Genomic DNA, 23,243 nt, shown 5'->3' with positions numbered 1-23,243 from the left:
AGGGATGTCGGGAGTATCACTCCCTCCCTCCAGCCCAGCCAGGGGCTTGGGCTGAGCCTCTGGGAGTCCCCGACGAGCGTCAGAGGAGCAGCGGTGGGCTGTAGCTTCTTGGACTTGTCCACAGCAGCACGACTGCCTTTGGCTGAAGCCTTGGCTTCTGTGTGACAGTTTAAGTACCAGGCTCCACAGAGATGTCAGTCATGAAGCTCCTGCCTGCAGCTGTGGCCCTGCCGAGCCCCAGGAACGGACAGTGGGAGCAGCCACACAGATCAGTGGAAACAGCTCAGTCACAACAGGTCACCCCGTGGTTGTGTATGTCAGCCCCAACAGGGACGGGCCTGCCCTGCCCACCTCCCACAAGCATCTAGTCTGTGGGAAAGTGAGTTGGTATTCCATCTGTAAATGAGAGAGTTTGCTCTGTGGCTTTATCAAACTGCCTTTGAGTCGGGACTGACCAAATCAAGTTTCTGTGTTCACCTTGGGGCACAGGTACAGTTCAGCCATTCTGTAAATGTTTATTGACAGCCTGTGGGCCAGGTGCCACGTGGGTGCAGAGAAGGGACTGAGTCCTCACCCACAGCTGACAATCACGGGTGAGCACACTGTGCGCTCCTTGAACGCCGCTCAGAAAACACACACACTCCGGCCTATTAAAAGGTTTATTTTCTTCTTTATGCTCAGAAATAACGAAGTGGTCTTGCCCCCCAAAGGGTCTCATCCTGAAGGAATGCGAGGCAGAGAGAGTGACAGGAGGGGGTGTCGGTGTGAGGTTGAATGTGGGAGTGCTTTCCCCCTCTTTTCCTACTATCACTCCTCTTCGGCTCCCCCTCCAAAAAATTGAGGTGTGAACACAGCTTGCCACCCACTGGGGGATTGGGGAAGCACAGCTAAAGTCAAAAAATTAATGCCCATGTTCCACAAGAGCTGGGTCCAGTGCGTATCTGGTGGGGGGTGGGGCAGGGAGGGGGGGAGGGGTTGGTCGAGGAAGCTGGTGGGTGGAGGGGAAGGGAAGAGGGACTGGGATCCCCCTCAGTGACAGTGGGGGTCTTGGTCCTGCCTCCACCTGTCCCCCGCCCCGCCATCCACTCCCTTCTTCCAGCCTCCCTTCCTAGCAGAACTGGTCGTCATAGTCCTCCTCCTTCAGCCCCTTGAGCCGCAACCGGGCAAAGTCCTCAAACACGATGTCGTCGTCTGTGGCATAGCTTGGTGGTAGAGAGGAGGGGGTGAGGTGGGGGCCCCAGACCGCGGCCTCCTCCACCTCCCAGTCCCCTCCCCTCCCAGAGACAGGCACCGGAGCAGCCTTGGGACTGGAGATGTTTGCAGAAGGGACAGAGAAGGGGTGGTAGTTGGCAGCTCATTAGCCTAAGTCCTCTCAATTGGATGCTTCAACCATCCCGCCTCCCAAAGGGAAAAAAACAGGGTAGATCTGAATGTTACAGGAATCTGTCCAGAGAGTCAAAGCTTGAAGGGGTGGGGCCTGAGTCTCTTACTTGGTTTCGAATTCAATGAGGTTGGTGTCCACGGGGGCATCTGTTTCAGGAACAGCTGAGGGGAGGAGAGTCGGGGGGTGGGTGGGTGCTAAAAGGACCAGCTTTCCTCTCTGCTGGCCTTGCTCCAGACCCTCCCTTTGTGGGCTTGGGTGGGTGGCAGGCTCACCTGACTGGGGCCTGGGAAGGGCGATGTGATCATGGGGCTTGGGGTGCATGAGAACAAATGGCAGCTCCACTGAGACGTCCCTGGGGTTGGGGGAGAGGTGGCAAGAAGAGATGATAGTGCAGAGCCAGAGGAGACCCCTGCGCCACACCCCCACCCCCAGGCTCCCCCAGCCCAGCACTCACCCGCCTCGAGACACCACCAGCTTCACCTTGACCCTGTAGGACACCAGGATCCCCAGCACCTCCTTGTTGGCACCCTCCTTCACACTGCAATTGGGGGAAGGGGTTGGACCAGAGCCCACTGCTCTGCCCACTGCCCACCCCAGGGCCCCCATGAGGCAGGACTGCAGACACCAGCATGGTCATGTCACGTAAAGTACCCTGCTGTGGTCCTTCTCATCCCTCTCTCAGTAAAAGCTCAAGTCCTTGCAACCCAGCCACCCTGCACTGTCTTGCTCTCCATCAGCCCTCTGACCCCACTTCCGGCTTCCAGGCTGGCCTCCAAGGCTTGCTGTGTGTAGTTGTGTGGAGGGGTGAAATCCAGCCCCTACTTTATGAAGCTGTTTCCCCTAGAGGGCCTGCCTCAGACACCCGGGTGGTCCACCTCAGGGTCTTTGTGCCTGTGGTACCCTCTGCCTGGAGCGCTCCTGCCCTGCACATCCACATTACCTACTCCCTTGGTATCTTCACCCAGAATCCACCTGGATCAGGCCTCCCCATCCCTCCTACCACCCTCCCCTTTTATATCTCCCATGTCGGGCTTGCATTTTCTCCTTAACACCTGTCACTAAACATGCTACATGTTCTGTCCTGTATCTGATTTGTCTGGCCTCCGAGAACGGGAGAGGTGTTTGGGATCTGTTCAGTGACAGAGCCCTGGCCCCGGGGACAGCCGCACAGAACGGGTGTCTAGTTTCCTGCCCTGCAGCCACTGCCCCTCCCCGCCGACTGCCCCTCACATGGTGCTGGACGCCAGGTTGGTGTCCTCGTGCTTGAGCTTCCCATCCAGAGCGAGGCCGCGCTTCTCCCGGTTGTTGCTGAGCAGCGGGGTTATGGTGTACACCTTACAGAACGTGGAACTGGGCGATACCTGGTCACTGCAGGGTGGGGACGAGAGGGAGGCTCTGAGGGGGCCGGCGGGGCAAGGGGGCAGCTCCCACCCGCAGCAGCTTCTCCCCATCACCAGCCCCTCCTCTCTGCGGGCACGGGTCACAAGGGGTAGGTTTTGGCTCAACCTGCTCAAGAAAACGGGCAGCTCAGAGCCACCCTCAGACTGGAGGGAATGCCCTAGTAAGCTGAGGCAGTTTGAGAAGAACCACCCACGCCCCCACGTTCCCAGGGCCCACCCTTCCCAGGGCTGTTTTGCTACTCACTCTTGTTCGACCTGAGCCACGGGGCACTTGTACTGGGCGGTGCTGAAGAGGCAGATGTCGGCGTACTGTCTCACTGTGGGGGGAAGAGACTGGGTGCCAAGCCGCTGGGCATGGGGTACAGACAACCCCCTACCTAGCTCCAGACCCAGGCCCCAGGCTGTCACTGCCTCGGCCCCTCTGAGGACCCGCACTGCCCCTCCATCTCATCCCAGGACAGACAGCCTGAGGTTTTTGAGCCCTGTGGGTCTCCCAAAGTGGGCTCTGTCCTGGGGCTGAGCTGATGCTTGAGGCCACACTGGCAGAAACTGCCCACCACCCCCGACCACCGTAAGGCCCCCTTCCAACCCCCACCTCCTACCAGAGACTTTGATCTTCTTGACAGTCTTGGTGGAGTTATTGGTGACGTGGACATTGACATTGAGGGGCTCCCCATGGTAGTACAGCTTTTGAGGGGAAGGGGTCAGGTTAATTGGGTGTTTTCACTGGTCCTGTTATTAGCACGCCCCCCTCCTCACCCCAGCCACACACACAGGGCTGGGCCTCCTCCCAGCCGGTACCCAAGCCCACCCTCAAAGGTGACCTCCTTTGAAAACATCATCCCACCCTGTGGTTCCAGCCCTCCCCCCAGGGCCTGCACTGCAGCACGTGTCACCACCCCACCTCCTTGTCCAGTGAAGCCTCCAGGTGCAGGGACCGGTCAGACATGAGGAAGTGGCGTGTGGTTTCAGCTGAAGGCTGGGGGCCGGGTTTCTCTGGGGCAAACTGCACCTTTCGGATCACCAGACGCACAGAGTTCCTGGGGGCAGGGGGTGAGCGGTGAGAGGGTCAGTCTTCGGAGGGTCAGACACTGGTTCCCACCTTCCACAGGGGTCCGGGTCAGGCCCGAGGGGAGGTTGCTTCCCTCACCGTTTGTGGCTTTTCTCTTCTAGTGATTTGGCGCAGAAGGCTCGAATCTCAAAGTCTACCCCGCAGGCCTCAAGGGGGATAGAAAAGGTCACATCTTACACAAGGTCCCTGCCACCACTCCCTTCTTTCTGCTTCCCTCGCCTTGGGCAAGGACTCTTGGTCTGAGGAGCCTAGGGCCTGGGTCTCCCTCTGCCTCCCCGAGGCCTAGCTCCGGCCTGGGCTTGGTCTGGGCTGTGCAAGGTGAGCCCTTCTCCCCTCATAGGTCAAGAGCAGGAGGCAGTATCGCACGGGGACAGGGGCCGCGCCCATTCCACAGGGCCACCGCCATGGGGCATATTTCCCTGCCCTGAGTCCCACCCTAATGTCTCCTCAGCACCCCGGCCTGCCTCAGGTGTGCCCCTGGCTCCTGCTGGACACTTTTCCTCCCGTACCTTCCCCGTATCCTCTGGGCCTGGCTGCAGGGTGACGGAGCAGGGCAGGTTCTGGGGTATCTGTGGCAGAGGAAAAGAGTTCAGTTCTTCCAGAAAGTCCCCAAATCTTCCTCCCAATCTCAACTTAAGAGGCTGGAGAAGGACTCCTGGGGATGAGAAAGGAAAACAGAGGGGGGCCCAGGGAAGAGGCAGAGAGGCTAAGAGTGCAGGGTGGCCCTGAAGGGATCTGGGGGTCTAGGGTCCCACAGTGTTATTCCCAGACCTTGTAACAGGTGCCTCACCCCTGCCCCCCAACACAGTCCTGGACCCCTTGCTCTACAGAGGGTGGGGGCATCCTCACTGTGAAAAAAAAGGGGTGGGCATGCTGGCCCAGCTTCCTCAGCAGCCGCTCCTGCAGGCGGGTGGGGGGCCGGGGTGGGTTGGGTGTTGGGGGGAAGGCCTGGTAGTTGGCGATGAACAGATCTTTGCGGAAGGACAAGCCCAGCACGTCCAGGTCTTCGCGGCCATAGCGAAAGGCGCAGGTGAGGGTCACAAACACTAGCAAGGGAGGGCAAGGCGGGGTGGTCAGGAGCCCCCCTCCTAAAGTCCCCCCAGTTCGTAGCAGCAGCTGCTCCTTCCTCGGCAGCATAGCACCGGCCTGAATCTCACCCCGCTCCTGGCTTTCGACTCAGCTCCCCAGCTGTCTCCTTGGGGCCCGTCTCAGCGCCAGCCCCACCTTCCTGACTCCCTTCCCTCAAGCCCCTGGCCTCGGGGGCGGTACCTTTGCGGTCCTTCAAGTAGTCCGGGTCCACTAGCACCACACCATCTGGGGAAGGGGACACAGGAGTGCAGTTCCTGTCAGGGCCTCTCCATTCCTGGGCCCAGGAACTGCTTCCTGTCTTAGGGGACATGATGCTCCCGTCTGGGCACTCTTACTTACCTACAGGATCCACTTTGTCCAGGTGGTCCACAAAGTCCCGCTTGCCCAGGTACACGGTGAGCTGAGGACGCAGAAGGGTCACAGGAAAACTGGGTAGGGGGCTGGCAGGGCTTCAGAGCCCTCAAAAGTGGCTGCCCTGCCCCTGGGCCTCCCAGGCTGGGGGTCTCTGAAAGAGTTTCTCTGGGTTTTTGTAGGGTTGCAAGAGGAGAGTGGTGGGCTTTCCCCCAACTAGCTGAACTTGAGGCTTTTTAACTGCTCCCTAATACCGGTTCCAGGTGGGTTGGGTGTGTCTGTGTGTCCAGGAGAACCTGGCCCTAGGCAGGTGGTTAGAGAGCCTCACCAGATACCCTCAAGGACCTCGCATAAACAGGCCATAGCCTGGGGGAGGCATCCTGGCTTGGCCCCTGTGAGGGCTCCAGGCCTGGGCTTCTGGCCCCTCCCCCTGAGTCTCACTTAGGACCCCAGCCTGTCCCCACCCAGCCCTGTGGCTGGCTTAGGCCTTTGCGGCCAGGGGCTTCAGGAGGGAAGGAAGTCGGCTCTTAGCTGTCACAGGAAGTGGGGAGCTTGGGGTTGGGGATCGTCTAGGGGCAGGCCAGGCCTTGTGAGGGCCCAGGGAGGGTTGGGAGGAGAAGCGCTGTGGGAGACTCACCTTGCAGTTAGGACTCGATTTCTTGAAGACCCTAACAAAACAGAAAGGGAAACCCACTGCCTGCCTCAGACTCAGCAGGGACCCCAGTGCCAGGACCTTGTCCCTCCCTGGCCTGAGAAGGCAGAGCTCACCCGAGATTCCGTGGCGGCTTTGGGGCTTTACCCAGCCCTACCCCGTCCCACTTCTCCCCAGAAGGACAGGTAACCACAAGTCCTTAATATTCCCAGCATGGCAGCCCCTCCAAGCTGGTTGCCATGGCAACACCCTTGCTCCACCCTCACTAGTTCCCCTCCTCCCCTGGCAATGGCCTCCGGTTGCCAGAGGAACTGCTCAGGCTCTTCCCAGAGGATCTCCTCCAGGGGGACCTGAATGGGCAGGTTGCAGGTTGTATAAGACCTCTCCCTCTTTCCATCTCTGGTCTCCACCTCCCACAAGAGCTGGAGTACTGGAAAGAGCAATGGCTCTAAATTGATTTCTATTATGGGCAGTTCCTAAGTGTGACCCTACTCTCCATTAACCTCCAACTGTCCCTGTCTCTGATCTCAGCAGCTTAAAAGGTTATTTGTCTTTCAAGGCCCAGCTCAGATGTCACCTCCTTTAGAAAGTAGATCCAGCCCCACTCTAGTCACTCCCTTTTTTGGGGTTTCTGTCACACCTTGTTTATGCTTCACCTGTAGTGTGATAGGGCTTCCCAGGTGGTGCTAGTGGTCAAGAACCCGCCTGCCAATGCAGGAGAGGTAAGAGACAAGGGTTCGATCCCTGGGTCAGGAAGATCCCCTGGAGGAGGGCATGGCAACCCACTCCAGTATTCTTGCCTGGAGAATCCCATGGACAGAGGAGCCAGGTGGGCTGCAGGCCGTGGGGTCACAAAGAACTGGACACGACTGAGTGACTTAGCACACATGTAGTGTGATAACATGCAGTTAGCTGTGTATCTGTTTCACGAGACTGTGAGCAGCAGAGGCCTTACCGATTTAGGCATCCCCAGCATAGTTCCAGCCATAAGCCAGACACCATGATGCTTCCTAACATTTATTGGGTGAATGGTTCATGCCCTGTAGCGTTGCAAGTGTTTCGGATGTGTTATCGCATTTAATACTCTTAGCAACCCAGTGATGGAGGTCCTAATATTCCTATTTTACAGGTGAGGAAACTGAAGCCCAGGAGAGGTCAAGTATTTTGCCTGAGGTCACGGAGAGTGTAAATGGTGGAATTCGGGTACAGACAGAGGTACTCTGGCTCTTCATCACTAAATGATTGTACTATCCTGCCTCTGTTCTTGGCATTATGTTTGTTGGAGTGAAGGAGATTTCGCTTTCTGGTTGCTGAAAAGGTCTAAGCCTGGACTCCACCCACTGCTGGGAGGATAGGGAGATGTCTGGCAACCCCTGTGCCCTGGCCACTTGTGGGCCTGTTCTTTGCTGCCCCACCTTACTCCTACCAATCCAGTCTGCCTCAGCAGTGACACCTGGGAAGGGTCCCCAGGTAGTAGAAACTAAAATCCTGCCACCTGGCCCATCCACTGTAACGTCACATGCCCCTTCTTCCCAGAAGGCCAAGCTATCCAAAGACCATAAGGCATAGGGTACAGAGGCCCCCAGGTACCCCCATCCAGGAAAGGAGGGTAGACACTGGTATGGTGGGAACTAGGATAAGCACCCTATCTCTTGTCCCCACCTGGGGGCTGACTGCTGTGGCAGCCTTCAGCTCTCCCTCCCCTTTGCTTCTGGTTTTCCTCTCTGTCCCAGTGTTTCTTCCTATTAGGAGTCCTTGGCAGAGGGTTGGGACAGCCACAGTCCGTTGGACAACTGGAGTGTGGTTCTGGAATAATTGCCCTGAAGCAGCTGCAGGGCACCTGCCCTTTGGATCCTAACCCAGCCAACCTCCTGCCGGCTAGGGAGGAGTAAGCATGTGTACACTGAGGCTGGCCAAGAAGGCGGAGTGTCGGGGTGACCTGAGAGGTGCCCAGTGGGTCGGGGGGAGGGGGGTGCAGCAGAAGCAGATGCCCCATCACACTTCCTGCTATTCTCTCCATTTCCTGTGGCCCAGAATTTGATGGAGGTAGGAGGAATTGTGCCAAGTCAGCAGTCCCCGTGTGGTCCATCTGTCCCCCTCCCTGAACCACATAACGGAAATCTGGGGCCTCCCTCAAGTCAGCGACTTCCCCTTTTGCTGTGTTTAACCCCTAATCCAGGACACCAGTGCTCCCTCTGATCACCTCGCCAGTATCAGTCGACTGGGTGCTCGGGAACCTGTGATTTCCTACTCTATGGTTGGGGAGCTGTGGGGCTGGTAAAATGTTTTGCAGAACAAGTGACAGCTCAGAACCAGGCCCCCCTTTCTGATCCTCTCTGGAGAGAAGCAAATAGCCCCAATCTTTTTCCTCTTTTGCTCCTGCTCCCCAGAGACTCAGGCATTCACCCCCGGAGGTGTTGGGTCACAACAGGAAGTGGATTTTGCTAGAGACCAAAAAAGAGAACTCGGGGTGTCAGTGGAAGGAAGGAGCCTCGATTGCACAGAAAACATCCGGGGAGTGGATGGCGTGCCCTGGGCAGATACAGCCTCCCCTCACTCACGGGAAGAGGGATAAGGCCCAGAATTGGGGAGGGTCGCCAAGCACTCTTTGCTCCCCCAAAATGAAGCTGTTGCTCCTAGCAACCCGGGGGAAAGCAGAAGTTTGGAAGCAGAGCCACCCGACCCTTGGGACCGGTGGGGGCAGCCCGACTGCCTGTGGGGTACTGGATAGGAGGCTTTCAAGTGGCTGGGCACGAGTCTTGGGGGGATCCCGCCCCAGCATCTAGTCTGCCCACACCCGTCCCCTCCGGGCCGGCCACCTGCTCATTCCTCCGCCCCTGCAACGCAGGCTGCACCGGAGAACCCAGTCGTCCGGCCCCCCACATCTCTGCGAAAACCCCGATGCAGGTTTCTTGATATTCAGCCCTCGCTTTCTGCAGGGGCTGTGGCATGCCTTCCCCTCATTATCCTCGAGGACCTAGGCGTGCGGCCCCGGATGGCTGTCCCCTAGGGACCCAGGCGTCCGGCCCCCGGATTCTCTCCCCGGTGTTCCTGCCTGGGGACCGTCCCGGCACCCGCCCGGTGCCGCCGCCCACGTCCCGCCGAATGGCCCCACCTCTCTTACCTGGTCCCGGGTTTCTCCCCCATGGTGCGCGCGCCCGCCGCCCGCCCGGTTCGCGGAGAGCTCACAGCCTCCTAGCCCGCTGCCAGGTCCCTGCTCCTCCCCGCGCCACTGCGCACGCGCGCCCCCGCGCGCTCTCCACTACCCCCGCCTCTCCTTCCCCCCTCCCAACTTGGATCTGGGGAATGGAGTCCAGATGCGTCAGCCCGGATCGCGCGCGCCACGGCACTGCCCTCCCTCTCCTCACAGGCACGCGCGCTGATTGGCTCCGCCCGCCCCCCTCCGCCCTCCATCCCCACCCCTGCCGAGGGATCCCTCCCCGCGCGCGGTCTCTACACCCTGCTCCTCCCGCCCATCTCTCCGCCCCTCCGCACCAGTTTAGGAACTGACTGGGCACCCTCAAAAGAAGGCGCCCGCCTTCCAGGAGATTAAAGCATTCTGATTGGCTCCCTGCATCAAGCACCCTGCAGGGGTTCCCTCCCCTTTGTTTGCTTTCTCGGTGGCATTGGAGGCTACGGGGGTGGTGGGGGCGGTGGGTGAGCTCTAACACAGTCTAGGAAGGAGGATAAGGGGATGCACAGGTGGGTGGGCGGTTCCAGTTGCGTGATGCTCGCCTATTGCGCGCCGCTCACCCCAGAGCTTGTAGCTGTCTTTGGCCCTCCCTCCCACTTCTTTATTGTGGTGTTTCAGCTCCCTCTGGTGTCTCTCTTTGATCTTCGCAGGGTTACTTCTAAATTCTCTACTATTCTCCATCCATTCATCCAAGTTAACATCCATTCATGCATACATCCGTCCATACATCTATCCATGTCTATTTTGTGCTAATCACTATACTAGGCAATGGGAACTCAGACATGAATTAACATCGCCCCTGCCTTCCTCGTATGGTTGAGGAGACATATGAAGAGGTATTATGATTCCAGGAATGCTATAATAGAGGTATGACTCAGAAGACAAAGTGACTCCAAGAGCTTGGCTGGGGGAGGGATGGAGGCAGTGCAGGCTGTCCAGAGGAGGGGACATTTGAGGATAATCTTTCTGAAGGGTGGGCAGAAGTTGAGAAATGGTATTTCAAAGAGAGAGAAGAGCAAGGCACATCCTATAATGAGGTGTCTGTGGGGGTAGAGGGCAGGAGACAGAAGGCTGAAGAGGATGACTGGAACAGAGTGTGAAGGATTTTGTATAGCAGGTAAAGGAATGAGGCTTCCTAGGTGATGGAGTGGTAAAGAATCCGCTTACCAATGCAGGAGATGTGGGTTCGATCCCTGGGTCGGGAAGATCCCCTGGAGTAGGAAATGACAACCCACTCCAGTATTCTTCCCTGGAAAATCCCATGGACAGAGAAGCCTGGCAGGCTACAGTCCATGAGGTCGAAAAAGAGTCAGACATGACTGAGCAGGAGCACCTCAGCAGCTAAAGAAAAGAGCCAGGAGCCTCCCCTGCAGGAGGACACGTGGATCCAGTAGTGGATCCGCTCTTTAAGGCAAGAAGTGGAGTGGCATGATGAGACTTCTCCTTTCGGAAGATAATTCTGGGCAGTGTGGAGGGTGAAGGGAGTGAGGCACACTGTCATAGACTGAAACTAATCAGGGAGAGAAGATGAACAATAGAATGGAAGGGAGAAGGGGGACCAGGCTGAAGAGTCATTTCTAGGGCAAAATTGAATAGACTGGGGAAGGATGATGAATGATGGACATTTTGGACTTAAGAAGCTAAGGTATTCTCCTTCTTCCATCTGTTTTCCCATATTCCCTCATCTTCACCAAATGAACTGACTTCATTCTTCTCCACTTTTCTGTGCAACAAAAAGTAATGTACACAAGTTTCTGAGATAATCTTTAAGGTCAAATGCAGGCCTTACCAGCTGCCCCCTCCCACCTCCAGTTCTCCTAGCCTTCTAAGCTCACCTTTCACCCTCTTCAAACTTTAGCTGGTACATTTCTTTTCGACTCGTGAATCATTTATGTCAAAGGGTCATGACCAGAAGGTAATGAGATCTATACTGCTACATATCTAAAGTGATTTTGGAACTGAAAGGCTGTGATTTGCATGGCATTACAGCTACCGTATTAAAAAAAATACTAACGTAAAGACAACTTTCAGTTCAGTTGTCGTTCAGTCGTGTCCGAATCTGCCACCCGGTGGACTGCAGCTCGCCAGGGCTCCCTGTCCATCACCACCTCCCAGAGTTCACTCAAACTCATGTCCATTGAGTCAATGATGCCATCCAACTATCTCATCCTCTGTCGTCCCCTTCTCCTCCTGCCTTCAATCTTTCCCAGCATCAGGGTCTTTTCAAATGAGTCAGCTCTTCCCATCAGGTGGCCAAAGTATTGGAGTTTCAGCTTCAACATCAGTCCTTCCAGTGAATATTCAGGACTGATTTCCTTTAGGATGGACTGGTTGGATTTCCTTGCAGTTCAAGGGACTCTGAAGAGTCTTCTCCAACACCACAGTTCAAAAGCATCAATTCTTCAGCACTCAGCTTTCATTATAGTCCAACTCTCACATCCATACATGACTACTGGAAAAACCATAGCCTTGACTAGATGGACCTTTGTTGGCAAAGTAATGTCTCTGCTTTTTAATATTCTGTCTAGGTTGGTCATAACTTTTCTCCCAAGGAGTAAGCATCTTTTAATTTCATGGCTGCAGTCACCATCTGCAGTGATTTTGGAACCCCCCAAAATAAAGTCTGCCACTGTTTCCACTGTTTCTCCATCTCTTTGCCATGAAGTGATGGGACCAGATGCCATGATCTTTGTTTTCTGAATATTGAGCTTTAAGCCAGCTTTTTCACTCTTCTCTTTCACTTTCATCAAGAGGCTCTTTAGTTCTTCTTCACTTTCTGCCATAAGGGTAGTGTCATCTGCATATCTGAGGTTATTGATATTTCTCCCAGCAATCTTGATTCCAGCTTGTGCTTCTTCCAGCCCAACGTTTCTCATGATGTACTCTGCATATAAGTTAAATAAGCAGGGTGACAATATACAGCCTTGACGTACTCCTTTTCCTATTTGGAACCAGTCTGTTGTTCCATGTCCAGTTCTAACTGTTGCTTCCTGATCTGCATACAGATTTCTCAAGAGGCAGGTCAGGTGGTCTGGTATTCCTATCTCGTTCAGAATTTTCCACAGTTTATTGTGATCCACAATAAACTTTGGCTTTGGCATAGACAATAAAGCAGAAATAGATGTTTTTCTGGAACTCTCTTGCTTTTTCCATGATCCAACGGATTTTGGCAATTGGATCTCTGATTCCTCTGCCTTTTCTAAATCCAGCTTGAACATCTGGAAGTTCATGGTTCACATACTGTTGAAGCCTGGCTTGGAGAATTTTGAGCATTACTCTACTAGCCTGTGAGATGAGTGCAATTGTGTGGTAGTTTGAGCATTCTTTAGCATTGCCTTTCTTAGGGATTGGAATGAAAACTGACGTTTTTCAGTCCTGTGGCCACTGCTGAGTTTTCCAAACTTGCTGGCACATTGAGTGCAGCACTTTCACAGCATCATCTTTCCGAATTTGAAATAACTCAACTGGAATTCCATCACCTCCACTAGCTTTGTTTGTAGTGATACTTCTAAGGCCCACTTGACTTCACATTCCAGGATGTGTGGCTCTAGGTGAGTGATCACACCTTCGTGATTACCTGGGTCATGAAGATCTTTTTTGTACAGTTCTTCTGTGCATTCTTGCCACCTCTTCTTAATATTGTCTGCTTCTGTTAGGTCCATACCATTTCTGTCTTTTATTGAGCCCATCTTTGCATGACACGTTCCCTTTAGGAAGATATTAAAGAAGGCCAGAAAAAATGAAAGAGTTATACCATATAATGGTGGTGGGAAAAACCATCATTTTATAGAGACATCATTTTCCCTCATATTGTCTGTAAGTATAATGCCATATCAAAATAACAATGAGACTTTTTTTGAAGGGAACCGAATTTTAAACATAATAAAAAGAATCAACTTTCAAGTGTAGTCAGGAAAATTCTGAAAAACTGGAGTAGAGTGGGCATTTGTCTTACAAGTTTATTATGTTATGATAATTAAAATAGTGTTATGGGTGCAATCATAATAAATATATCAGTGAAACAGAATAGTGTCCAGATACAGACCCATGTGGGGGGCTTCCTCCATTGCTCAGTGGTAAAGAATCCACCTGCAGTGCAGGGACTCAGGTTGGATCCTTGGGTGGGGAAGATCCCCTGGAGGAGAGCGTGGCAACCTACTCCAGTTTTCTTGCTGGGAAAATCCCATGGACAGAGGAGCCTGGCTGGCTGTGGTCCCTGGGGTCACAAAGAGTGCATGACTGGAAGGACTGAAGCAACTGAGCGTGCACACACAGTCTAACGTGGTGTTACTTCAAGCCCGTGGAGAACTAATGGCAGATTCACTAGATAGAGTTGGGACAGTTGGCTATCCATTTAGGGAAAAAAGTTATATACTTCGCATACCTTAAAGTAAATTCGAAGCAGCTTAAGGCCTAAATGCACGGAATGAAACTATTATAAAATAAACTCTGTATTTATGTGTTTGTGCGTAGGCTAATATTAGGAAAGTATGCCCATTACTGGGGTAAAGACTTAGGTGGAGGGTTCAGTTCAGTTCAGTTCAGTCGCTCAGTCGTGTCTGACTCCTTGCGACCCCATGAACCACAGCACACCAAGCTCCCCTGTCCATCACCAACTCCCAGAGTCCACCCAAACCTATGTCCATCGAGTCGGTGATGCCATCCAATCATCTCATCTTCTGTCGTCCCCTTCTCCTCCTGCCCTCAATCTTTCCCAGCATCAGGGTCTTTTCAAATGAGTCAGCTCTTTGCATCAGGTGGCCAAAGTGGTCCACTGGAGAAGGGAATAGCACACCACTTCAGTATTCTTGCCTTGAGAACCCCATGAACAGTATGAAAACGTGGAGGGTGAGTTCCTTTTTTTTTTTTTAACTTTATGCCCTCTTTGTTTGAATTTGTTTTGCAAGGCGAGTGTATTGTATCATTTCTCTCGTTGTAAATGTAGTTAACAATGTCTATGATTTCAGTCAAGGAGACAAGTTCCTTAGGTAGCAGTGATGTCTGGATGGAAAGTGTCCAGAAGCTCCGTTGCATTAAAGGTTAGCTTTTGGATTCTGGCGCCTTTAGTCTTGACCACGTGTTCTTTAAGCCCCACGGCCCGCCCCGAGCCGGTCCTCTACCCGGCCCATCTGCCCGGCCTTGAGTCCTGGCCCTTCCACGCCGCACATGCTCACTCTCAGCAGGCGCGCGGAGTCCAATGCGCAGGACCAGGGCCCCCTCCTCACGACCCCTCCCCTCGAGGCATCCGTCGCGGTGTGTTTGCGTCATCGCGCCACGCCACCACTAGAGCCCAGTTGAAGATGGCGGCAGCCGTTCTCAGTGGGCCTTCTGCGGGTTCCGCGGCTGCGGTTCCCGGCGGGCCCGGGAGTCTCTCGGCGGTGGGCTCGGGTCCACGTCTCCGCCTGATGCTGCTGGAGAGCGTGTCGGGGTTGCTGCAGCCGCGAACGGGGTCCGCTGTTGCTCCCGTGCATCCCCCAGCCCGCTCGGCCCCACATTTGCCGGGGCTCATGTGCTTATTGCGGCTACATGGGACGGTGGGCGGGGCCCAGGTGAGTCCGTAGACCGCAGGACCGCGGCCCTGTTGGTTGGCTCAGCTTATTTTGCGCCGGGGTCTTATTGCACTGTAGCTGCATGCAGTGGCGGGTAGAGGGAAGGAGAGCTGGGGTCAGAAGGCGGATCCAGGTATCTGGACGCGATTCACTCCCTTCTTTGTCAGCCTTGAGTAGAAGAAACTCAAGGAAGAGGAGGGACCTCGTTTTCTCTGTTGCTAGGTTATCGGTAGACGCTTATGAATGGGTTCGATCCCAGGCCCGCTCACGTACTAGATGTATGATCTTTAGCTTCTTTTTCCTTCGGTAGTATCTGTTTTGGGGATTGTTTCGACTGAGTGAATAGATGTATTCAGCAAATACTTACTGAGCTCTTACTGAGGGCCATATCCTGAGCGCTCCAGTTACAGATGCGATGGCAATGAACAAAATGTTATGAAACACTGTGAGAATTGTACAGTGGTATACAATAATTCCATACAATTGTATAGAATTGTATAGCCCTCTTATCTAATCTGGAACACTGAGAGATTTTTCTGAGGTACCGGAGTTTAAGCTGAGATCCTCAAGGATGAGTAGGGGGTTTGGTAGGGGAAGAAAGCGGAAGAGGCAGTTCGGTCAGCGTAAAGCTTCCGTGGGAAGGTCCTTTGGTAGGAACTGAAAAGAAGGGCGTGGTGCTTGGGGTTAGAGATGGAGAGGAAGAGAGTGGGTGCGATGAGGTGGGTAGTCTGTGGACAGGTCACGCAGCACTTTGTAGACTAGCTTAGAAGGTTCTTTGGATTGTACAGAGTAGAGCCTAACATCCATTCAGTGATGTAAGCTTGAAACCCAGATGTCATTCTAGACACTTTCGTCTTGCTCAAACACCTCTTTATGCAGTCTGTTAAGTCCTTTTGATTTTATCCTTTATGTAGCTTTCCATATCCTTTCCATATCTTTCCCATTGCCCCCATACTGGCTTGAACCCCCATTATCTGACTGAGATACTAATAAGACATAACTGTCTAACCTATGATAGGTTCACTTTTAATATTATCTGCTGTGCTTCATCTTTCTCCCCCTTACCCTCCCCCAAATTCTACCATCCTTTAAGACTCAGGTACATGAGGTCTTCCTTGTCCCACCTTTGTTACTCGGACCTTCCCAGCTGTGTGCTTCCTTCCAGGAAGAGGCTTGTCACAACCTGCTGGGTGTTTCAATGATCTTTGAAATAATAATAATAATCTAGCCCCAAATTTATCAGCGATGACCTCATTTATTTATATTAACATTAGTCCTCTTTGAGGGTGACAGGACTGTGCCTCTGGTAGCTCAGCCCAGTGGTTCATGTGGTTCCTAAGTGTTCCTGAAATATTATCACCTCTTCTGCCTGTAAATGTGTGATTTCCTTCATCATCTCTTTCAAGTCTTCCCCTTCTCCCTCAGGGTGAACTACATGAACTTAATGTCTTGCTTATATTCTTTTTAAGTGTCTGAAGTCTAGAAACATTGATTTTTAATTGAAGTATAGTTGATTTACAGTGTATCAATTTATGCTGTACAGCAGAGTGACTCAGTTACATACACATTCTTTGTTATATCCCAGAATGTTGAATATGGTTTCCTGTGCTACACAGTAGGACCTTGTCTATCCAGCCTATATGTAATAGTTTGCATCTACTAGTCCCAAACTCCCAGCCCATCCCTTCCCTACCCTCCGTTCCCTTAGAAGTATTTTGAGTGAAGAAGCTAAGGGTGTTGTTGAACACCCCTTTATTATTGCCTGTATTATATTTTGGGGTATATCTTGCCTTGAATTTTTTTCTACTTGTGTTACATTGCATTCTCAGTATGGGGAACCATGTGGTGGGTTTCCTTCACTTCCCTGTAGATTTTCATTCAACGGACATTTACTGTTACATAGCTACTTATCCAGAGAAGGCAATGGCACCCCACTCCAGTACTCTTGCCTGGAAAATCCCATTGATGGAGGACCCTGGTAGGCTGCAGTCCATGGGGTCACTAAGAGTCGGACACGACTGAGCGATTTCACTTTAACTTTTCACTTTCATGCATTGGAGAAGGAAATGGCAACCCACTCCAGTGTTCTTGCCTGGAGAATCCCAGGGACGGGGGAGCCTGGTGGGCTGCCGTCTATGGGGTCGCACAGAGTCGGACATGACTAAAGCGACTTAGCAGTAGCAGCAGCAGCTACTTATCCAGGTAGATAAGTAAGATACTATTGTTTTCCTTGGAGAATTTCTAGTTGAGATGAGAATTGAGGGTAAGTAAATAGGCCTGGAGCTTGAGAGACAAAGCGATCCATTGATTGACGCATCCGTCTGCTTAAATCACCAACTTTGTTTTCCCACACGTACTGTAAACTCAGTAGTTCCAGAATGGAACTAACCTTAGCTCACAATTTCTGGCTTGCGTCCTAGCGACTGGTCTCCTAACTGATCTTGCTCTCAGTCTTGCTCTTTTAATCCATTTCCCAGAGCTGATCCTGTTTCTTGCCTCTTAAAATCTTTAAGCACCTGGACTTTCCTGACTCCGCCTTTGCACTTACTGTCCTCTGCTTGGAAACCCTCCCTGAGCTGCTTCTCCATTCCCCACCCCAGCCCCAATCCCCCACATCTTTTCAACTTAATGTTTGTCACTGCCTTTCGGAAACCTTTCCAAACTACCTATGATTGGCTACTCTTTATTACACCATATTGAAATTATATATTCATTTTTCATATACACTTAGTACCCACACAACTGGGCTTTGAATGGAGTATTATTCGGCCATAAAAAGGAATGCATTGGAGTCAATTCTAATGAGATAGATGAACCTAAAACCTATTATACCGGGTGAAGTAAGTCAGAAAGAGAAAAATATCACATTCTAATGCATATATATGGAATCTAGAAAAATGGTACTGAAGAATTTATTTACAAGGCAGCAATGGAGAAGCAAACATAGAGAATAGACTTATGGACATGGGGCGAGGGGAAGGGAGGGAGAGATGTGTGGAAACTTATATTACCATATGTAAAATAGATAGCCAAGGGAATTTGCTGTATGGCTTAGGAAACGCAACCTGGGGCTCTGTATCTACCTAGAGGGGTGGGGTGGGGTGGGGAGTGAGATGGGAGGGAGTGTCACTCACTGTTACCTCTTGACTGTTTCACTTCCTTGTCGGCTCTTCTTATGAAGTTCAAAAGGGACAGGATATATGTAATACCTACGGCTGATTCATGTTGAGATTTGACAGAAAACAAAATTCTGTAAAGCAGTTGTCCTTCAATTAAAAAATTAATTTAAAAAACAATTTATGGAAAATTTCAGATGACACAAAAATAGAGAAAACAGTATTTTAAAAACTTAATTATTTTTGGCTTCACTGGGTCTTCTCTGGGCCTTTGTTGCTGCGTTCGGGCTTTCTCTAGTTGTGGCAAGCAGGGACTGCTCTAGTTGTGATGAGCAGGCTTCTCATTGTGCTGGCTTCTTTTATTGTGGAGCACGGGCTCTAGAGCTCATGGGCTTTAGTAGTTGTGGCAAACGGGCTTAGTTGTCCTGTGGCACGTCGGGGCCTGTGAAATCTTGCCGGATCAGGGATCGAACCCGTGTCCCCTGCATTGGCAGGCAGATTCTTAACCACTGGACCACCGTAGAAGTTCAAGAAAATTGTGTCTTGAACCACCCCTATCTTTGCTGTCTCTGTCACCCAGATCTAACAGCGAACATTTTGCTCATCTTGTTTCATTCCCACTTTCCCAGCTCTGGCTCCAACCTCCCCTGCCCTCGGAGCATTTTAAAGCACATCCCACGTCTCATTTCCCTTATAATTGCACATACTTCAAAGGATAGAGTGTCTTGTTCCACCTTGTATCCCTAGGCTTTGTATTGTCCCATTCTCTAGCCAGTAGTCAATGATCTTTTAAAAAATATCACCAAGATTACAGCATTCTCCTGCTTAAAACCATGCAGTTACTTATTGCACCAAGCCTTACATAGTGTCACCTCTTGACCTCCTTTGACACGACTCCTGGCCTGTCTTCACTGGACTCCAGCCACCCAGGCTGACCTTTTTTCTGCAGCAGCTGAGGCCACGGCTCCTCACATCCTTCACCCTGCTGAGAATCTCCTGGGAAAGTGAGCTGCGTGTTTAGGTCCCAGTTCCCTGCCACCAGTTCAGAGGAGTCATTCCTGAGCACCGAGCATACGGTGGTCCTTCTTATTTCCATCATTTTCTGTCACATTGTTCTGTTTTGATTATTTTGTAGTGTTTATCACTATTTTAAAAAATTTATTCTCTGCCATGTTCTCTCTTCTCACCCTGTTTAAATTCCGTTATACTTCCTTCGTTGCCCTTCTCCCTTCATTGTACTTGGCTGACAGCACCCCGACTGTGTTAAATCCAGCTCTTGTTTATTTGGTGCCTGCACCTGCGCAGCTCAATGTAGCTGAAAAAGAGCACGTGTCCTGATTGGCTGGTCTCATTTTAAATTCAAGGCCATCAGCATCTCAAGTGAACTCTTGCTGCTGCCTAGCAGTCGTGTTAGATTTCTTTCCTCTGCAGCCTCTGATGACTTCTCTCCATCCTCACTCTTAGCTGATGGCGTCACTTCCTGTTTCACTGAGAAAAGAACAGCGGGATGGGAATTTGCATCGGTGCTGCCGCCACGACGTCCGCCAGCTTACCCATGTCTGTGCCCTGTGCTCTGCTGCCCCTGCCGTTATTAGGGGTGAGCTGGTCCACGCCCGTCCTAAGGCCAGGCTCCTCTCTCCACTTAGGCAAGTTCACTGCTTCATCATCAGCTTTTCCCTGTTAAGTTGTTTTCATCAGTGTATAGCTCAACACTGCTTTTAAAAAAGTCCCCCTCCAGCTCCTGCCCCATTTCTCTACTTCTCTTTATGGCAAAACTCCTCAGAAGAGTTGTTTGCACTTGTACTTTCTCCCATTCTTCTTTAAAAAAAAAAAAATTGCTTTGAAAATGACGTGTCATTTATAGAGAATTTGAAGGAATATACACTTCACCCAGATTCCTTGAATGTCAGCATTTTAAATGCATATTTGTTTTATCATTCTCTGTGCATATTTTTCTAGGACCATAAAGGAGGAAGTTGGAGATTGGATGCCCTTCTATTTCCTTAAAAACAACATTCCCTTACCTGACCACATTCCATCATGAAACTCAGAAAAATCTGTGTTGATACAATCTTATTCCAGTTTTTTCAGTTGTGCTAAAAGTGTCCTTTATAGTAAGAGAAACATTTCTTACGATCTTAACATTTAGAACTTTAAGGACAGGTTGGTTGTCTGTCCCTCGGGTTGGTTTGTCTGCTGTTTTCTGATGATTTTTGGCAGGTACTGCAGAAACAATATGTGACATTCCTGTTAGATTTTATAGGAGCACATAATGTCCCTTTGTCCCATTACTGGTGGTGGTAACTTTGATCATGGGCTAAGGTAATAGTTGCCACGTATCTTCATTATGAAGTTATGATTTATTCCTGTGGGGAGATTGTGTATTTTTGTGTCGTTACCCTTTTACCCACTTGTCCATTAAAGGTAGTTGCTCCCTGTTTCCCCACCAAACACCTCTCTGCCCTTCAGCCCTGCTGCTGCTGCTAAGTCACTTCAGTCGTGTCTGACTCTGTGCGACCCTATAGACAGCAGCCCACCAGGCTGCACCGTCCCTGGGATTCTCCAGGCAAGAACACCAGAGTGGGTTTCCATTTCCTTCTCCAGTGCATGAAAGTGAAAAGGGAAAGTGAAGTCGCTCAGTTGTGTCCGACTCTTAGTGACCCCATGGACTGCAGCCCACCAGGCTCTTTCTGGTGGGCTGGTGGGCTCTCATCCATGGGATTTTCCAGGCAAGAGTACTTGAGTGGGGTGCCATTGCCTTCTCCCGCCCTTCAGCCCTAGGCAACTGCAATTTTTTTTTTTTTCTATAGGTTTGCCTACTCTGACCATTTCATGGAAGTGAATCATAGAACATGTGGCTTTTGGGGTCTGACTTCTTTCCCTTAGCGTAATGTTTTTAAGGTTCATTCTTGTCTCAGAACTTCATTCCTTTTTATGACCAAGTAATATTCCATTGTGTGGATATACTTCATTTTGTTTATCCAGTCATGGCTGATAGACATTTGGGTTCTTTCCACTTTCTGGCTGTTACGAGTAATGCTGCTATGAATGTTTGTGTGCGAGTTCTTTTTTTTTTTTTTTTTAATTATTTATTTATTTTTGGCTGTGCTAGGTCTTTGCTGTGTGGGCTTTCTTTTTAGTTGCAGAAAGCAGGGGCTACCCTTGAGTTACAGTGCGCAGGCTTCTCATTGCAGGGGCTTCTTTTGTTGCGGAGCACAGGCTCTAGTGGGTGGGCTTCGGTAGTTGCTGTTTCTGGGCTTTGGAACGGAGGCTCAATACTTGTGGCACATGGGCTTAGTTGCTCCGAGGCATGTGGGATCTTCCCGGATCAGGGACTGAACCTGTGTGCCCTGCACTGGCAGGCGGTTTCTTTACCATTGAGCCACCAGGGAAGCCCCGTGTATGAGTTCTGATGAGAATATATGTTTTCATTTCTCTTGGGCATATACTTCAGAGTGGAATTGTTGGGTCATATGTAAAAGATGTTTAACCTTTGAGGAGCTGCTTGACTGTTTTCTGAAGTGGCTACACCATTTTCTATTCCCGTCAGTGCTTGTGAGTGTATCAGGACATCTTGTTCTCAACTTTCCTCCACTCAGGTGGCCTGACGGAAGGCCCCGGGCCCGCGCCACATGAAGTGCTGTCTGCCTGCCCTACTCCAGGCTCTCCTTGCCTTCCTCAGTTGACTTTATTTTCCTCTTAGCACCAGGCACCATCCAACATGCTTTTTCTTATTTGGTCACTTGTTGATTTTCTGCATCCTCTAACTAGAATATAAGCTCTCTAGCACCTCAAACAATGTCTCACATGAAATAGGTAAATAAATATTGTTAAGGAAATAGGTAAATAAATATTGTTAATCAACACTTCCCTTCATGAGAACCAGGGACATTATTTCTTTTACTCAGCTCTGGATTCCTTCATCTGACTCAGTGTATAAGATGTGTTTGTTGAGAGAATGAGTGAAGATAACGGTTAGGAAGATAACAGGCCTGTCAGAGGAGGCTGGCCCTTCAGAGGGTGGAGAGGTTACTTGTGGGGGCCCTGAAGAGGGGACCTCTTTCAGGGCTCCCAGGATGTGTGGGAAGGAGGTTCTGGCTGACTTGTCTGTGGGCATTAGCGGCTCAAAGGAAGCCAGACCAGGAGGAGGATTTGGGGTGAAGGAGTCAGGGGTCGTGAGTTCCATGTCCAGTCAGTGTGCATTTAGGGGTGCCCCTCTGTGCTCAGCGCTGTCCTGGGAGACACAGGGGCAGGAGCCTGTCTTTGAAGTCTGGCCGACAGGCTGAGTCAAACTGACTAGCCCTCTGCGTAGCCCTAATTTGCTGGGTGGGCAGTGGGGGTGGCCAGGTGAGATGTGACTTGAGGAAAGCCCACGGGACAGGCTGCTGTGTGCCCCCTACTGAAAATAGGGCAGAGGCTGAAGGCGTTGAGGGGAATGGTCTCCAGGCCATACTGGAGGTGTGACTTAGAACAGGCTCTGGAAGGGCTGGGGCAGGGGCGGGCTTGGAGAAATCCTATGTCTTTAGCATCCTGTTCCTGACTGTTTTCTTTCCTCCAGAACCTTTCAGCTGTTGGGGCGTTGGTGGGTCTCAGTAATGCTCGTCTCGGTTCTATCAAAACTCGGTAAGTCTCTAGCCCTGTTTTTTCTTCAGGGGGGATGTTTCTTTAGGAAGAGGGCCATCCATCTGTCCATCCATCGTCACCACCCTGTGGAGCCAGGAGGTTTCTCCATTGCCAAGGTGGAGAGTTTGATTCTTTTCGTGAGCTCACTTGCATTGAACCCCACCTATGGCGGCTTCCAAGAGTCCCTCGCCCCACCTTCTGTCCCCTTCTTCCCTTGCCGCCCATGCCTCACTCCCAAGTCCTCGAGTATCTCGGGAATGAGAAGCTGCTGTGGATCTGGAGTCAGGTCTCACTCTGGCCAGTGAGAGTAAGAGGGCGTTGAATGGCTTTCTCTGCAGTCTAGCCGCCTCTCCTGTGTCGTCACTCAGCTCTGTCTTACCAGGTTTGAGGGCCTGTGTCTGCTGTCGCTGCTGGTGGGGGAGAGCCCCACGGAGATGTTCCAGCAGCACTGCGTCTCCTGGCTGCGCAGCATCCAGCAGATCTTGCAGGTAAGTCCACCGCCTGGCACTCCCCGCCTCTGCCCCAGCCACGCCCTGGTCTCCATTCAGACGCAGCGCGACATCTTTGTGGGGGAGACTTTCAGTTCCGAGGGCAGGTTCTTTCTAGCAGGATAAGCTGCAAATAGATACATGCTTTTAAAGATTTTGTTATTTTTATCCACTGGGTTATTTTAATTCACCTGACCTTACACACACTCACTGTGACCTCTGACTGTTTCACTTCCTTGTGAGCTCTTCTAATGAGTGACGTCTCTGAAGCTCCTTTCTCCAGGTGTTGGATTTTTAGAATTTATTTATTTAAAGTATTTTTATTG

The 23,243-nt window shown here is 51.4% G+C and overlaps 2 protein-coding genes across 18 annotated transcripts in view; one reads left to right on the top strand and one right to left on the bottom strand.

Moving 5' to 3' along the window:
* Positions 1-23,243, top strand: part of PELP1 (proline, glutamate and leucine rich protein 1) — a 48,273-nt gene that overhangs the window by 12,343 nt on the left and 12,687 nt on the right. For 5 of the 12 annotated variants that reach the window (XM_086359312.1, XM_086359306.1, XM_086359304.1 and 2 more), the window contains 2 exons: positions 22,365-22,429; positions 22,812-22,917. In XM_086359312.1, the coding sequence (XP_086215438.1) occupies positions 22,864-22,917 (54 nt within the window). In that variant the 5' untranslated portion in view covers positions 22,365-22,429; positions 22,812-22,863. Of the gene's footprint in view, positions 1-7,077; positions 7,164-10,978; positions 14,691-22,364; positions 22,430-22,811; positions 22,918-23,243 lie in introns of those variants that run through there. The other 7 variants (XM_086359313.1, XM_086359311.1, XM_086359310.1 and 4 more) reach the window with 3 other exon arrangements.
* On the bottom strand, positions 646-9,184 carry ARRB2 (arrestin beta 2). 6 transcript variants are annotated; one of them, XM_086359352.1, is made up of 15 exons: positions 9,073-9,184; positions 5,934-5,964; positions 5,285-5,450; positions 5,126-5,170; positions 4,706-4,902; positions 4,366-4,425; positions 3,935-4,002; positions 3,689-3,824; positions 3,387-3,471; positions 3,029-3,101; positions 2,615-2,752; positions 1,839-1,922; positions 1,657-1,736; positions 1,491-1,578; positions 646-1,202 (listed from the first exon to the last, which is right to left on the bottom strand). In XM_086359352.1, the coding sequence occupies exons 8-15, from the start codon at positions 3,731-3,733 to the stop codon at positions 1,109-1,111; spliced, it is 687 nt and encodes a 228-aa protein (XP_086215478.1). In that variant the 5' UTR covers positions 3,734-3,824; positions 3,935-4,002; positions 4,366-4,425; positions 4,706-4,902; positions 5,126-5,170; positions 5,285-5,450; positions 5,934-5,964; positions 9,073-9,184; the 3' UTR covers positions 646-1,108. The 6 variants fall into 6 exon arrangements, with proteins under 6 accessions (XP_086215478.1, XP_086215480.1, XP_086215475.1 ...); XM_086359354.1 differs by having other exon boundaries at positions 1,491-1,545; XM_086359349.1 differs by having other exon boundaries at positions 5,285-5,345.

The sequence above is a fragment of the Bos grunniens genome, chromosome 19, assembly GCF_055505025.1.
Source record: "Bos grunniens cultivar Pamir isolate PY7600 chromosome 19, Bosgru_T2T1.0, whole genome shotgun sequence".
NCBI classification, from domain to species: domain Eukaryota; kingdom Metazoa; phylum Chordata; class Mammalia; order Artiodactyla; family Bovidae; genus Bos; species Bos grunniens.
Note: the sequence above shows the minus strand (reverse complement) of the source record. Positions and strands in the feature narration are given on the sequence as shown.

Bases quoted from the DNA above. Each gene is read 5' to 3' on its own strand.
- ARRB2 (XM_086359355.1), bottom strand. From the start codon at position 6,163: ATGCTGGGAATATTAAGGACTTGTGGTTACCTGTCCTTCTGGGGAGAA. The intron at 4,903-5,125 runs GTACCGCCCCCG...CTCCCTTGCTAG, and splicing joins CTACTTGAAGGACCGCAAAG to TGTTTGTGACCCTCACCTGC. The intron at 1,923-2,614 runs GTGAGGGGCAGT...CCCCAATTGCAG, and splicing joins AACCTGGCGTCCAGCACCAT to TGTGAAGGAGGGTGCCAACA.